At 59.5% G+C, this 14,526-nt stretch overlaps 1 protein-coding gene across 1 annotated transcript; it reads right to left on the bottom strand.

Moving 5' to 3' along the window:
- Positions 1–2,231: 2,231 nt before the first annotated feature.
- PTPN6 (protein tyrosine phosphatase non-receptor type 6) lies at positions 2,232–12,922 on the bottom strand. Its single transcript, XM_088025890.1, has 16 exons — positions 12,764–12,922; positions 12,552–12,674; positions 12,110–12,304; positions 9,256–9,445; positions 8,993–9,109; positions 8,773–8,886; positions 8,540–8,636; positions 8,061–8,140; positions 7,739–7,888; positions 6,027–6,158; positions 5,747–5,901; positions 3,600–3,667; positions 3,345–3,496; positions 3,147–3,238; positions 2,617–2,737; positions 2,232–2,426 (listed from the first exon to the last, which is right to left on the bottom strand). The coding sequence occupies exons 1-15, from the start codon at positions 12,769–12,771 to the stop codon at positions 2,623–2,625; spliced, it is 1,788 nt and encodes a 595-aa protein (XP_087882016.1). The 5' UTR covers positions 12,772–12,922; the 3' UTR covers positions 2,232–2,426; positions 2,617–2,622.
- Positions 12,923–14,526: the final 1,604 nt, after the last annotated feature.

The following is a 14,526-nucleotide window of genomic DNA, read 5'->3' as shown; positions in this document are numbered from 1 at the left end:
CAGAGTGAGTGCCGAGGAGAGGAAGGGGAGTCAAGGCCCAGCACTCAAAGGCCCAGAGCCCGCCTGCCCCCGGCCTCCACTCTTCCTCCTTCCTTCTCCGCCCGCCTGGCAGCGCAGGCTCCTCACCTGGGCCCCGCCCGCCGCCCCTGCGCACAGGTGTGTCCTCCTGCCATAGGCTGCCCCCCCCACTGCCTTAACCCCTTCCCTCCCAGGGCCCGCCGTAGGCACCTCCTCTGAGGCCTGGCCACCTCGCTAGGCCTCCCACCCCTTCCTACAGGTCCCTTCTCGCCGCCCGCCTCCTTTGCCCCCATGGGCCTACGCTCGGAGCCTGGGGTCCAGCGGGAAAAGAGAGGGGCTGCCTTCGGGCCCCTTGGCCTGCCTCCTTGGCCTCGCCCCACAGCTACTCCTGCCCTGGCCGGCCCTTTCCTCTGAGGTCTCCTACCCTGCCCATGGCCAGAGAGCCCCGGGGTCAGCGAGGGGTCAGCTCGGCAGGGACTGGGCTGTGCCCCCAGCCTGTGCTGGGCAACCCTGCCTGTTGAAGGGCAGGCAGGGCCCGGCGGGGTGCCTCCCTTGTCCTCAGCCCTAGTGTTGGGGAGCCCACCCCGCCAGGAGGCCAGCACGGACCCTACCCATTAAAGGGCTGAGCCGCTCTCCCGCTGCCCTCGCAGTGGTCCGGTGGGGAGAAACGGCCACACTGCTGGGGGGGGGGGGGCGGCGGCAGGCGGGGGGACTGTGCACCCACAGGGCAGAGCTGCTCCTGGACCCACCTCAATGCCCTGCGTCCAAGTCCCAGCCCACAGGCAGTTAGCCCTGCGGTGGTTAGAGGGCTGGGACCCGCCTTTCTTTTGTGCAGCTCTAGGCGTCGCTGGGAGGGGAGCCCAGAGGCCCACAGGTGATGCACCACCCACCCGCCCCCAGGAGGGCGATGGCTCCAGGGCCTCTCGTGTGGCCCAATCCAAGCTCTCCTCTCTCTCTCTCTCTGTCTCTCTCTCTCTCTCTCTCTCTCTCTCTCTCTGTCTCCTTTGTTTGCGTCCTTCCTAACGCCTGTCGGTACGTATCTGCTGCTTGTGGCCTGTTTCTGTCTCCTGGCTGCACAACGACGGGACCTGTCGTGTGCACACCACGCCCCCAGCACTGTTCCAGTGCCCGTGACACAGTGGACACCCAGCAACAAAGCATGCGCTGAGTGACACTAAGGGTCAGCCCGCTCCTCAGCCTCTCCTGCAGCAGGGACCCTCACAGGCTAAACGCGCCAGGAGACAGGCTTCTCAATCAAGATAAAGCCGTAACCCAAGGAAGGAATCTCTGTTAGCTCACCCTGGGCACGGGGCAAGGAAGAGAGGACAAAAAGAAAACTGCCAGGAGCCCGAAGGCAGCCGCGGCCCCAGAGAAGGGAGGAGCGAGGCGCACCACCCCGAGCCCGCAGGAGCCCAGGGAGGGAGGGGCGGCCGGCGGCGGCGCTAGGTACTAGGCCTGTGCTTCCGGGGCCGGGAGCGGCCCTAGCTCTTAGATCTAGAAGTCAGCGCCCGAGGAGTGCGGGTGTGTCCCCTCAGGGTGACCCCAGCTGCATCTCCAGGACTGTGTGCTCTGGAGCCAGGCGGCCCGAGTTAAAATCCTAGCCCCACCGCTCAACAGTTCTGTGCCTGTGAGCAAGTCATGCAGTCTATCTGTGCCTGTTTCCCCCGCGGTGACATGGGCATCACACAGGTACCTAGATTGAACGTGTAGCCTTTGAAACTGCCTGGCACATGACCAGTGTGTAATGAATTATTGTTGCCAGTTGTGATCTTCTTCCCTTATTTCAATGACCTTCACAACCACCCTGTCAGGATCATCCCTCATTTTATTATATAATATATATATTTTAATTGAAGTATAGTTGACACACCATGTTACATTAGTTTCGGGTGTACAACGCAGTGATCCCACAAGTCTGTACAGTTGGCTACGCTCGCCGCAGGTGTAGCCACCATGTGTCACCATACAACTATCACGACCCCATTGACTATATTCCCTGCACTGTACCTTCGATCATTCTCCTCTGACTGTGAAGGCCGAGATTTTATGCGCACGCACACGCGTGTACACACACGCACACACGTGCACACACACACACACACACACACAGGGCTCCCGGCTCTCCTCCCCCGCCATCCCCTTCTGATCCCCTCCCATCCAGGTGTTCAGAATTAGAGACACCCCCCCAACACACACACACACACACACACACAGACAGTGATCCTAAGGCCTTTATTTACAAGAGTAAAGGGCCCCGGCACTGCCTGGGGCCCTGCTGGGCTATATACACGGTCAGGAAGAGGGAAGTAGGGACGCAACCATTTAAATTACAATAGAATGGGGGCGGGCTCCTAGGTTCCGGCTGTGGGTTGGTCCACGGGAGGCCTCTGCAGGGATCAGGCCTGAGGCTGCGGAGAGAAGGGAGTAAGGGAGCGTCTGGAACGGGGAAGTGGAGCTAGAAAGGTCTGGAATGGCTGGGAAGGGCAGAGTGAGGCTGTGGCCACCCCCTCCACCCAGGGGAAAGCACTGGATGCAGGGGACACTGTGGGCAGGGCAAGGAGGAGCCCGGAGCCGGGGGGGGGGGGGGGGGGGCCGTACCCTGGCTCACTTCCTCTTAAGGGAACCTTTGCTCTTGTCCTTGTCCGCCGACCGCTGCTTCTTCATCTTCTCCTCCTTCTTGTTCTTACTGTGCAAGTTCTCATATACATCCTCCTTGTGTCTGCAGGTAGGGGGGGGCAAGCGTGGGCAGGTGGCGCAGGTCAGGAATGCCCCGGCACCAGCAGCCCCCTCTGGCCCACCCCATTTCACAGGTGAACAAACCGAGGCCAGGAGCGAGGAGACCGGGTCACTGTCCTTGCCCCAGACTAGAAGCTCCCTGCGGGCAGCGGCTCCATCTCACACATTAATAATACCACCAGTGCCCAACACAGGCCCCACGGACAGGGCCCTCGGGAAATACTTGTGAACACAGGGAGGAAGAGCCAAGCTTGAACTTGAACCCAGGTCTCCCTGACAGCAGCACCTGTGGTCTCTGGAAAGGGAGGGGCGGGCCGAGGAGGCAGCGGGGCGGGGGGGTGGGCGGGCAGGGATGGGGTAGACGCTGGGAGGGGCAGGCAGGGGTCACTCACTTGGAAGAGGTGCGGGAGGCCTTGGCATGGGCGTTCTTCATGGCTGGGGGGTAGGTGATGTTCCCGTACTCTGACTCCCGGCCCTTCTGGGACTGTGGGCAGAGGTGTGGAGGGAGGGCAGTGGTCCCAGCCGGACCCGGTGACACCTACGCCCCCCCCACACACACACCGCCCTGCTGGGCCCTGCTCTGCACACACCTGCATGACCTCCAGCTTCTTCTTGGTGGTTTCAATGAACTGGGCGATGGCCACATAGATGAACTTGTACTGCGCCTCCGTCTGCACCATGCCCGAGCGCTGCGCCCGCACCATCTGGATCGTTTTCTGGATGTCGATGTCACAGTCCAACCCTGGGCAGGCATGGCAGTTGGATCCCCGGCCCAGGCAGAGGCGGACACCGAGGAGCTGCTCACCCACCCCGCCCCCGCCTGTGTCCCCACGAGTCACCCTCACCCTTGGTGGAGATGCTCTCCATGAGCATGTCGATGACGATGATAGTGCCCGTGCGGCCAATGCCTGCACTGCGGAGGGAAGGGGGCACCATCAGAGGCCCAGGCCACGCCGCACCGGGAGGGGGAGCCCCAGCGTTCAGCTCCGGCACGGTGGCAGGAAGAAACTGAGGCTCCAGCAAGAGGAGGTAACATGCCCGGGCTCACTGGGCAGGCTATAGCCAGAGGCAGAAGCTGCCCGGCTTCTGCACCCGCGCTCAACGCTTCAGCCCAGGGATTTGTGGGCGGCGGGCTCTCCAGTGGCCCCCACCCCCCCCCCCCCGGCCCTGCGCCGCCCCCAGCTTTCCTTCTTCCTAGCACCTCCCTCCTCCACTTCCTGCTTCGCCTGCTCATTGCTGGCTGGGGGCTGCTCCCTACCCTGGAAGATCTAGGACCCGCATTCCCACCAGTGTCCTGCCTGCCTCCTAGCACTCTGGGCCTCCCCCTCCTCCCCCCCCCCCCCGCGCCCTCTCCCACACCCTTGGCCTGAATGAGGCCTTCCCGGCCAAACCCCACCCCCCCACCCAGCCCTTCAAAAGTTTTATTTAGAGCTTTAAAGAGGACTTTGTTTCCCGTTTTCTTCAGACCCCGAGGACAGGGAAAGGGCAGCTTTCTAGGCAGCAGGGCACAAAGGGCACTGGGGTCAGGAGACGGGGAGGTGTGGAGGAGCTGTGAGGCATGAGGTCTCCCCCTTTTTCTCCACCCTCTCTCACCTCCCTGGGGCCACAGATCCCGGGAACCTCAGGATCCCTCAGAGACCCCAGTCCCGCCCCCTCGAAGGAGCCACCAGGCTAGTGGCCTGAGTCGCACTGTCTAATTTCAAACCCAGATTGTCAAAAATAACACCCCCTTACCCACTTCCTTCCTGTAACATCTAAATAAAGGCCATGGGGATTTCAAGAAGTAGAAGGGGAGTAGCAGGAGGGTCGTTCTTAGCGATGCGCCTGCCCCTGAAGGCAGAGCAGAGTCCCTTAGATGACAGGTGGGGGGCACCCCCAGATTCAGCACCCCAGCCCTGCCCCAGGACTAACGTTGCTGGTGGGAAGAAGGAAGACGTGTGAGGTCCTCAGCCTGGGGTCACTGGAGGGAGTGGGAAGGGAAGTGGACAAAGCAGACTCCCGTTTCCCAATTCCCTGCCTGATGTGTTATGAAACCATCAACGGCTCCCATTTCTTGAGGGATTACTGCATTACTGCATTCCAGACACAGGCACAGGGTCTTAGCGAATCCTCACAGCAAGCAGAGGAGACTCTGAATTTACAGATGAGGAATCTGAGGGTCCGGGAAGTGAAGTAATTTGTCCGAGATCATGCAGCCAGTGAGTAGAAGAGCTGGAGTTTAAACCTACTGGTCTCTGTCCAGGAACCTGCACCCACTGCCAGCTGGGTAGGCCCATCTGCAGGACTCGGCCCCTAAGAACTGAGGGGACCCCCGCTCCTCCTTGCTGCCCGCCTCCTCGCCACCAAGCAGGAACAGGGGCTCCTGATCATGAACCTGAGGCTCTCCAGTGGAGCTGGAGATGCACCTGCCCCTCCGGAAGACATCACCCATCCCTACACCACCCTGGAGGCTGAGCTGGGCTCACTAGCTGGGAAGGGGGAGAGAGAGAGAAGAAGGCTAAGGACCCCTAGGGCTTCAGATGGAAAAAGGAAACACGGGGAGCCACACTGACCCCAAATGGAAGGTGCCGGGGCCCAAGAAGAAATACAGGCCGAGTAAGCCCGTGTGAGAAAACAGGAGTGACCAGGACCTTAGCTCTGTTGCGAGCAGCGCAGACTCTCCCACGAACTGGCTGGCAAGTCGCTGGGCCTGTTTGCTCGTCTGTATTTGGCACCATTGGAGGAGATGGTACATCCAGAGAAGTCTCTACAGAAGCCAGCCCCACCCCCTCCCCCAGGCACAGGATCAATCAGCGGGGTTGGTTCAAGCTAAGGGTCCGCCTTGGGTCTGGAGCCATCCAGGAGCCATCCTGGAGGTGGCTGGGATCAGGGGGAGCACTGAATGCGTTAACACGTAAATGATTGCTTACAAGAGCACATGGCACTCAGTTCACAGTAGTTACTAGCCGACGACTATTTTGATTACTACTGCTAACGTCATTTTTATGCTCACCTGCAATGCACAATGATGGGCCCCGCATGAGGCAGACTTTCCTGCCGCTGGTTGATCTGGTCCAGGAAGCTGAGGACACCCCCAGGCTCACTGGGGACCCCATGGTCAGGCCAGCTCAGGTACTGGTAGTGCCAGATCTCTCGAACCAGATCCCCCTGGGCAGAGTGCATAGGGCCAGTGCCCTCTGTCCCCACACGTTGTCCCATCCCCTGCCCCACCGGGTAAGAGAACAGATCTAAGGAGGGGTCCCAGGAGCGAGGCAGGGCCGGAGGATACTCACATTCTCCAGCGGGGAGACCTGTAAGGTACGGAGCTTGTATTCAGCTGTGTCATGTTCCCTGCAGTTGGTTACCACGTAGGGTCCGTAGACACGCTGCGTGCCCACCTCCGGCCAATATGGGACACACTTGTTCTGCAAAGGGAGGGTGGAGGTGAGAAGCGAGAACGCACAGGCTGTTCCAGGCCCATTTCGAGGTCCCGCGTCCCCGGTGCCAGCCCAGTCTGCATTTATTGGATGAATGGATGAACTGGCCGCGAATCAGAGGCGGGTCCGGTCCTGGCTCAGCCACCAACAGGTGGTGAGACCTGACAAGCCGCTCGCTCAACCTTACAGTTCACTCAGTAAACACTGGCTGGTGCACACTTTGTACCTGAACTTGTGCAGACCGGGCTGAGTTACAAACACAACGAAGACGCAGCCTATGCGTCTGAGCCCGGGCCTCTAGCAGTTCACAGAGAGAGAGGCGAGCAGGGAAAACCGAGCCACTCAAGGGCACGGTAGAGAGGGAGAGACTGATCCTCCCTCTAGATTATGGAGGAAATCAGAGGTGGCTTCACAGAGGAGGCAGCATTTGGGCTGGGGCGTCAGAAACAAGGAGTCTGGCAGGCAGAGATAGCGCAGAGAGAGTAAGTCATTCCCTAGCAGAAAGTGCGCTCGGGGCCAAGGCGTGAGAACCGTAGGCACGCAGTGTTGCGGGGAGCCACCATGCCTTGAGTGCTGGGTCTTAGAGTGTGACTTGATCCTGACGCCCACTGGGAGCCACTGAAAGATTCTCAGAGAGGGAGCGACTCGATGCAGTGTGTGTGCTTTGAGCGGGACCCCTCTGACTCCAGGGCAGACGTACTGTAGTTGGGGGCAGCCTACAGGCAGGGAGACCAGCTGGGCAGTGGGGTGAGGGTGAGGGGCAGACTCCAGAGAGATTTATGAGGCGGAGAGGACAGGAGGGCTGTCGCAAGGATGGGGACTGGTGCGGGAGGGGCAGAAGGCATGTTGCTCCGGGACACTTTAAGGAAGAAAGCCCATTTAAAACCTGGGTCTGGGGGCGCCTGGGTGGCTCACTCAGTTGAGTGACTTCGGCTCAGATTATGATCTCAGGATCCTGGGATCAGATGGAGCCCTGCATCGCATCAGGCTGCCCCCTGAGTGGGGAGTCGGCTTGTCCCTCTCCCTCTGCCCCTCGCCCCCAACCCCCCCTGCCCCTGCTCACATGCTTTCTCTCTCTCTTTCTATCAAATGAATAGGTAAATCATTTAAATCTCTAAATTTTTAGAGATTTTATTTATTCATTTGAGAGAGAGAGAGAGAGAGCGCATGAGGGGCTGGGAGAGCAGAGGGGGAGGGAGAAGGAGGCTCACCGCTGAGCAGGGAGCTGGATGCAGGGCCGATCCCAGGACCCTGGGATCGTGACCTGAGCCAAAGGCAGATGCTTAACTCAGGTGACCCTAAATAAAATCTCTTTAAGAATAAAAATAAAATAAATAAAACCTGGGTCTGGTAGTCAGGAGAGCCCCAGGTTCGAAGCAGGGATCGGGGAGGCCGTGTGTACCCGAGACAGTCTCTGTGCCTCGGTTTCCCAACAAGGGTTGGACCTTGCCCTCTGAGGTTCCTTTCTGCCCTGGCATCTGAAGTCTCTTTGGTTTTATGGTGATGGGTGGCAAGCCTTGGGGAGAGGGGCTGTGGGGGTCCGGGGGCAGCACAGGACTTGGCCTCACCCGGCCTTTCTCCACCTCTCGGGTGGTCATGACGACGACGCGGGTGTTCTCCTGCCATACCATCTGCCAGAAGTCGTTGACTGTGGCCTCCAGGCAGCCCTGGCTGGCGATGTAGGTCTTAGTGTTCTCATCGGGGCCTAGCAGCTGGTTCTGGAAGCAAGTGTAGAAAGCTGCACCCCCGGACTGTGCGCCCCTGCACCCCCACCCCCCTCACCACCTAACCTGTCTGCTGTGCGTATGCGGCTCTGGATCCAGTACCCCCCTGAGATGGGGAATCCCCAGGGCCCAGCCTCTCCTCCCTCGATGAGCAGGTGCCACCAACCTTGACGTAGTTGGCGTTGATGTAGTCGGATCCAGGGATGTTACTGTCACGTCCCTGCAGGATCACTCGGGTATGGTCAACTGGGAGTGGGCGGGGAGGAAACGAGGTGGGCCTAGGTCAGCCGGGCACTCACCAGCCCCTGGGGCAGACCCTTCCTAAGCTCACAGGCCATTCTTGTCTCAGAAGCCAGGAGGCTCTTGGAGCACTGTGGGTAGGCAGGGGTGGAGGATCTGCACGGGGAGTAGGGGGTGAAGGTTTCAGAAGAAGGAGGATGGTGGACGTGGGGTGCAGGGAGTCTCCACTGGGAGGGGCAGAGGCTTTCTGGAGGAGGTGAGGCTCCCTTGCATGGGTGAGGAGGTGGACCCTCCTTGAGCTGGGGGTGGAGACCCTATGAGATAGGGGGAGGTTGGCTCAGGGAAGGGGAGTCTCCTGGGTGGGAAGGGGGAGGGATGGAGGCTGCCTGGGGGTAGGGTGCTCACACGGGAGAATGTTCTTGTAACGGTTCTTGCTCTTATTCTCTGGCCGTTGCCCTTCCAGCCGCTGGTGCAAGTTCTTTACCTCCTGCTTCTGCAGACTCTGAGGGGCGAGAGGCGGAAATAGAGTACCAGCCCCTGGAGGGGCCTCGGTGCCCAGAGATAAGATGGGGCAGGCCAGTGTAAAGGCCGGGGAGAGAGGGGGCAGGGTCGTCCTGATGGTCGTCCTCACCACTCACCTCAAACTCCTCCCAGAAGCCGGCTTTGGCTGTGTCCTCCGACTCCTGCTTCTTGTTGAGTTCCAAGACCCGATTCTCAATGTCAGCTGCATTCACCCGAGTGGCATAGTATGGCTGGGCAGGGATGGGCAAGAAGTCAGCGCCTCAAGATCCCAGAAGCTCCCGTGTCTGAGGGATGGCTCAGGAAAAGGAAGGAGGCAGCCAGGCCCACGCCTCTCACCTGCCGCAGGTAGACGAAGGCACCCGAGGCCTCCTCGATCCCTGTCTTCTTGAAATGCTCCACCAGGTCTGTGAGGCTGTCAAAGGTCTCTGAACCACCCACAGTGTAGCGTCCACCCTGAGGGATGCCAAGTCAGGCCATTCGGCATGACCCAAGTCTCCCTCCCTAGACCCCCAGCCTTAGACCAAAGCCCAGGCAGATCCACCCCACCGCCCCTGCGTTGGGCATATAGACGGGAGCCCCAGCGGGCTTGGCTGCCTTACCTCACACATGACCTTGATATGAGTGACTCTGAGAGGGGAGCCTGGGCCAGCCTTAGGCTGGTCGCTGAGCACGGACAGCACAAAATCCCCAGGCTGGCTGAGACTCTCACGCACGAGAAACGTCCAGGGCTCACCCTTGGCCTGCAGCAGTGTCTCTGCCTGCCCCCCAGACATGTGACCATGGTACCACCTAGAAAAGGCAACATCGGGGAAAGGGACACGTAAGCCAAAGGGGCAGGTGCTGAGCAGAGACGCTCAGAGAGAGGGACAGGGAAATCGAGTAACTATGATGTGCCAGGCACTGTGCTAGATGCTTTCAAATCCACCACCCTATTTTTTCTTTTAAGATGTTTTTAAAGTCATCTCTACACCCAGCTTGGGGTTCGAACTTACAGCCCCGAGGTTAAGAGTGGCACACTCCTCCAACTGATTCAGCCAGGTGCCCCTCAAATCCACCACCATATTGAGGTCCATAGTTCTCAAAATGCTGAGAGGTAGGTACCATCCCATTGTACAGATGAGGAACCTGAAGCTGGGCGATCATACACTGGCCCAAGGCCCGGGGCTGATAGGGAAGCCTTGGGAGTTCTAACCAGACCCGCCTCTGAGAGCATAAGACAGAGACAGAAAGGCAGGCCGTATCCAGAGCAGCTGTAGGGGAGAAACTGAGGGAGGGTCCCAGGAAAGCCACGGCTGCACTAGGGAAAGAGGAGGGAGACCGAGGGAAACACTGAGGCCAAACCACAGACAGCAATGGAGACGGGGAGTCACAAGGGAGTCATGAAGGGGACAACTCCCCCTGGGTAGCAGGGAAGACAGACAACCCTGCAGGGGGGAAAAACGGTTTGGGGGGGCTCTGAGGTGCCCAGGTTGACATCACTAGAGATGAGGCTGGGGCTCAGAGGGGCTCAGAGGGCAGAAAGCAGAACTAGGACCTTTCCCCGAAGCACACCCCCTTCCCAGGAGGAAACTGTAGCCCCACAATGCCCAGCCCCACAGGAAACCACGTGATGGAAAAAACACAAAACTCCTTCTGGGGAGAGAGTGAGAAGTGAGGGTGTGAGGTTTCCTCAGCCCAGGGACCAAGGGAGGGGGCATTTTCCAACCGCAGGGATGGGGGGAGAAGGGAGGGGCCCGTCTGTCCGGCCCCATCTCACTCTTGCCTTGTCCAGAAGCAGCACCTGGGGGGGGGGTCACCCCATTCCACCACTCAGGGACAGACCAGAACCTGCCCACCGCCACCCGGCAGTGGGGAGGGGGCTGCCCCTCGGCCCCCTGGCCCAGGATGAGGAAGTCTCCATGCAAATATCAGGCTGACCACAGGCGGAGAGCTAGCCATTGGCAGGACGAATGCAAATTCCCTCAGAGGAGGAGGGGCAAGGAACACAAAGGGAGGTGTGGAGAAAGAGCCTCCCACACAAAACCCCAGGGTCAGGGGTGAGCCAGGCGTCCTGGCACCCTCGCCTTGGGAACCAAAACAGCCTCTTAGAGTCAGCCTTCCTGGCCTTGGCTCCCTCCATCCTTCCCTCCTCCCCACCGCCCCCCCAGCTTCTCCAGGCCTCACGTTCCCCCGCCCCCAGCTTCTCCTTCCGTCTTCTAGCTCCATCCACAACCTGCTCCTCCTCTAGGGCCTCCACCAACCCACCCTCCAGCAGGACAGCTGCCCACTTTGGGCAAAGAGGACGTGAAGAGTTCAAGAGGGCCTGGGTGGCAAACCCGCATGAATGTTGCAGGCCAGGCAGAGGAAACGGGCAAGAGGGAGCGACCAAGCAAGGGCCAAGGAGGGCCACCATGAGCAAAGTCACCCATGCTTGGGCTTCACTCCTCAAAGAGGTGGCTTCAAAGGAAATGGATCAATGGCTTCATATTGGCTGGAGTGTGGCGTCCCGCGATGGGCCACGAGGCCCTTACCTCAGCCTGACCCACTTCTAACTTTTCATCAGTGACTTGAACAAAAATACTGATGTGAGCTGAGAGGCAATGCATCTCAGAAAGACTGAAAACTGATGGAACCCAGGTTCCCAATCATGTCAACAATCAACACACAAATACAGGACAAGGGCAGGTCGCCTTGGCCCCAGGAACGTGAAGGGGAAAAAAAAAAAAAAAAAGCCCCTAGAATGATTCGGCTGCCCTTCACCTTGACGGAGCCGTCATTGGGATACAGCCGCTAAAAGGAGCCACCCTGTAATGCTGAGGGTTCGGGCCCCCCACCCCCACACATGCTGTAGGAAGACCACATGCAGGGGGCGGCCTGCCCAGTCCTGGGGACCACGTCTTTGGAGCCAAAGGGACAGGAGGGCAATGCCTTGAGTATTACCCTGTGCCCAGGTACTAGGCCCCTTGCGCATGCGACCCTATCACACAGTTTTCCACTGATCCGTGTTCTGGTCAAGGGACTGGTCGAGCTCTACGGAGCCCCCAGAAGCAGACCTGTCATCACTGTGTTGCTGAGCTAAGGCACTAAATGTCCTCATATGTAAGTCCCTATGCTCCTCAACACCAACCTCTCTGTGTATCAACCTGTGCCGGGGGAGAGAAGAGTTAGAGCAAGGCAGATCCAGTTCCACAGAAGGAAGAAGGGCTTTCTAACAACAGGGCTGGCCTACTACAAAAGGCAGCCACTAGGCCTCTCCACCCCTAGGCTGACAGGGACCCTGAAAGAGGGCAAGGGTGATGCCCTCTGCTTTCTCAGGGGTTGAGGGAAAGGGGTGGGAGGTTAGTCCCCTCAGACACAGGCCCGGGGTCACATGGAAGAAAGAGGCCCACAGAGCGCTGGGAAGGAGCCGGGGAGGCACTGGCAGTGGGGAAGGCAGCCCATCTCCATGTGGGGGTGGGTCAGGAAGCCCCTCACCTCTCACTGGTGGGGTCGGAACAGTTCAGCGGGTACTTGAGGTGGATGATCGTGCCATCTCGATCCTGCAGGACGCCCTGCTGCTGTGTGTAGTACTCCACGAGCTCTGTTAGCGTCGCAAACTTCTCGCCTCCGTACAGGTCATAGAAATCGCCCGAGTTCTGGATCCGAATATGGGTCACCTGATCCCCCACCCTGCGGGGCACCAGGTGGTGAGGCCAGTGGGTGCAAGAATGGAGGTGGGGACACGGGGGGGGGGGCTGGCACGGGGCTGAGGAGGGGGCTCACGCACACACACACACACAGGGAGGGCGTGGGCAAGGACAGGGACTGGACTGGGGGTACACGTTGGTGCTGGGGACTGGGGAGTGGGCGCTGCCACGAGGGAACCGGGAACGAGGTGCCGAACGACTCGTCCTGGCTGGCGTTGAGGGCCACCTACCTGACGGAGAGGGAGAAGTCACCCTGGTTCTTGCGACTGGGCCGAGCCAAGAAGCTCCCATGGACGCCGCGGCCCTTGAGCAGGGTCTCCGCATCCAGCCCGCTGAGGTCTCGGTGAAACCACCTGCCGGCCCGCCGGGGAGCAGTGAGGAGCGGGCCCTCGGCCCCCAGGGCGCCCCTGCCCCCTGCGTCCCGTGGGTCCCAGGACCTTACCTCACCATCCTGGGGGCTCCCTGAGAGGAAGGGGGTGCAGGGGACGAGGTGTGTGGGGCAGTCCGGGCGGGCCGAGAACTCTGGGGCTACCAGGCCGCCTCACAGCCCTGGCGGTCCTGGTGCTGGGGCTGCCACTCCACTGGCCGGGGGCAGCCGGCAGGGCGGGGACAGGAAGGGGCGCGGCCGACCCCTTGGGGGAACTCACTGTACTTCTCGTTTTAGAGCGGAGCGAAGAGACCCAAAGCAGGGTGGCAGTGGGGGTGGGGATGGGGCCCACTTCCCACACGTCTGCCATCAAAGGCTTCGGGAGCATGGCCCTCCGCGAGCGTGACGACACACGAAATAAGGACACAGATGTGCCTTGCACCCTACCGGCGGAGGCCGTGCTTCATAAACGCGAGCCCACACGGCCACACGCCATCTCCTCTTCCCCCACCAGCCACTTCCACGCAGCCCGCCCTGGTCCAGGCTCATGATGACGGTGACGGTGACAAGTCTCATTTCATGGATGCCAGGCACTGTGCTATGATGTCATTGATGTGCCTTAGCTGATTTATTCCTCACAAGAGCCCCGTGAAGCAGGTGCGTCTCTATCTCCATTCTACAGACGAGGAACCTGAGGCTCAGAGCATGTGGGGAGCTTGCCTTGGGGCCGGCCAGTCTGTAAGTGGCGGCACTGGGATGTAACCCCACACACTGGTTCCAAAGCCAGTGACTCTAGCTACTGCATGCCAGCCCTGAGGGCTTCAAAGGACAGAGGCTGGGACTGCCAGTCCCCTGGGGGTTGCAGGGAAGGGGAGACTAACAGCCAAGGCCAAGCAGATGCTTACAAAGGGAAAGGTGCTCTCTCCTCCCCCCGCCTCCGCCACCTGACATACACATCTGAAGAGGTGCTGCTGGGACAGAGGAATGGACAAAGCTGTCAAACTTACACCTTTTCTACTTCTTGTCCTAAGTCTTTGTCCCACTGTGTCCTAACCAGGTAGGGGAGTCAAGGAACAGAATGCAAGGGGACGCAGATCTAGGGAAGCAGGTGGGGGTAGAGCAGCCAGCCCCCTTGGGGTGGTCCACCCTGTGCCCGAGCCGTAGGTTCTTGTCAAGGGGGTCTGGTCTGAATCAGCCAGAGCTCAGGACTCCGACCAGGGGCCTGTCCCCTGGGGACTGAGGACTGAGGTCCATGCCATGACTGATATTCTCAGGGCTGGTTGACCTTGAGAGGCCCTACACACCAGAAGCTCGTGATGCTCCCCGTGTGTAATTCCACGTACAAACACAAATACCACCAAACCAAAACAAGAGGAAAGCAATCCGACAAAGGATACACAGAAAGCTCAAATCGGTGGCTTCTGCCCGGGAAAGAGACTAAGTGGCTGGGGGAGAGGGCTGGGAGGAACACATTTACTTCTCCCTTATACCTGGGTTTTTTTAAAAAAAGATTTTATGGGCGCCTGGGTGGCTCAGTCGGTTAGGCGACTGCCTTCGGCTCAGGTCATGATCCCGGAGTCCTGGGATCGAGTCCCACATCAGGCTCCCTGCTCGGCGGGGAGTCTGCTTCTCCCTCTGACCCTCTCCCCTCTCATGCGCTCTCTCTATCTCATTCTCTCTCTCAAATAAATAAATAAAATCTTTTTAAAAAATTTTATTTATTTATTTGTCAGAGAGAGTGAGCACAAGCAGGGGAAGTGGCAGAGGGATAGAGAGAAGCAGATTCCCCGCTGAGCAGGGAGCCCGATGCAGGACTCAGTCCCAGGACCCTGGGATCA

Source organism: Eumetopias jubatus, unplaced genomic scaffold (genome assembly GCF_037043125.1).
Source record: "Eumetopias jubatus isolate StellerSeaLion01/CBP00866 unplaced genomic scaffold, mEumJub1_p1.0 scaffold_8, whole genome shotgun sequence".
NCBI lineage: Eukaryota > Metazoa > Chordata > Mammalia > Carnivora > Otariidae > Eumetopias > Eumetopias jubatus.
The sequence above is the reverse complement of the archived record's forward strand: the minus strand, read 5'-3'. Positions and strand labels throughout refer to the sequence as shown.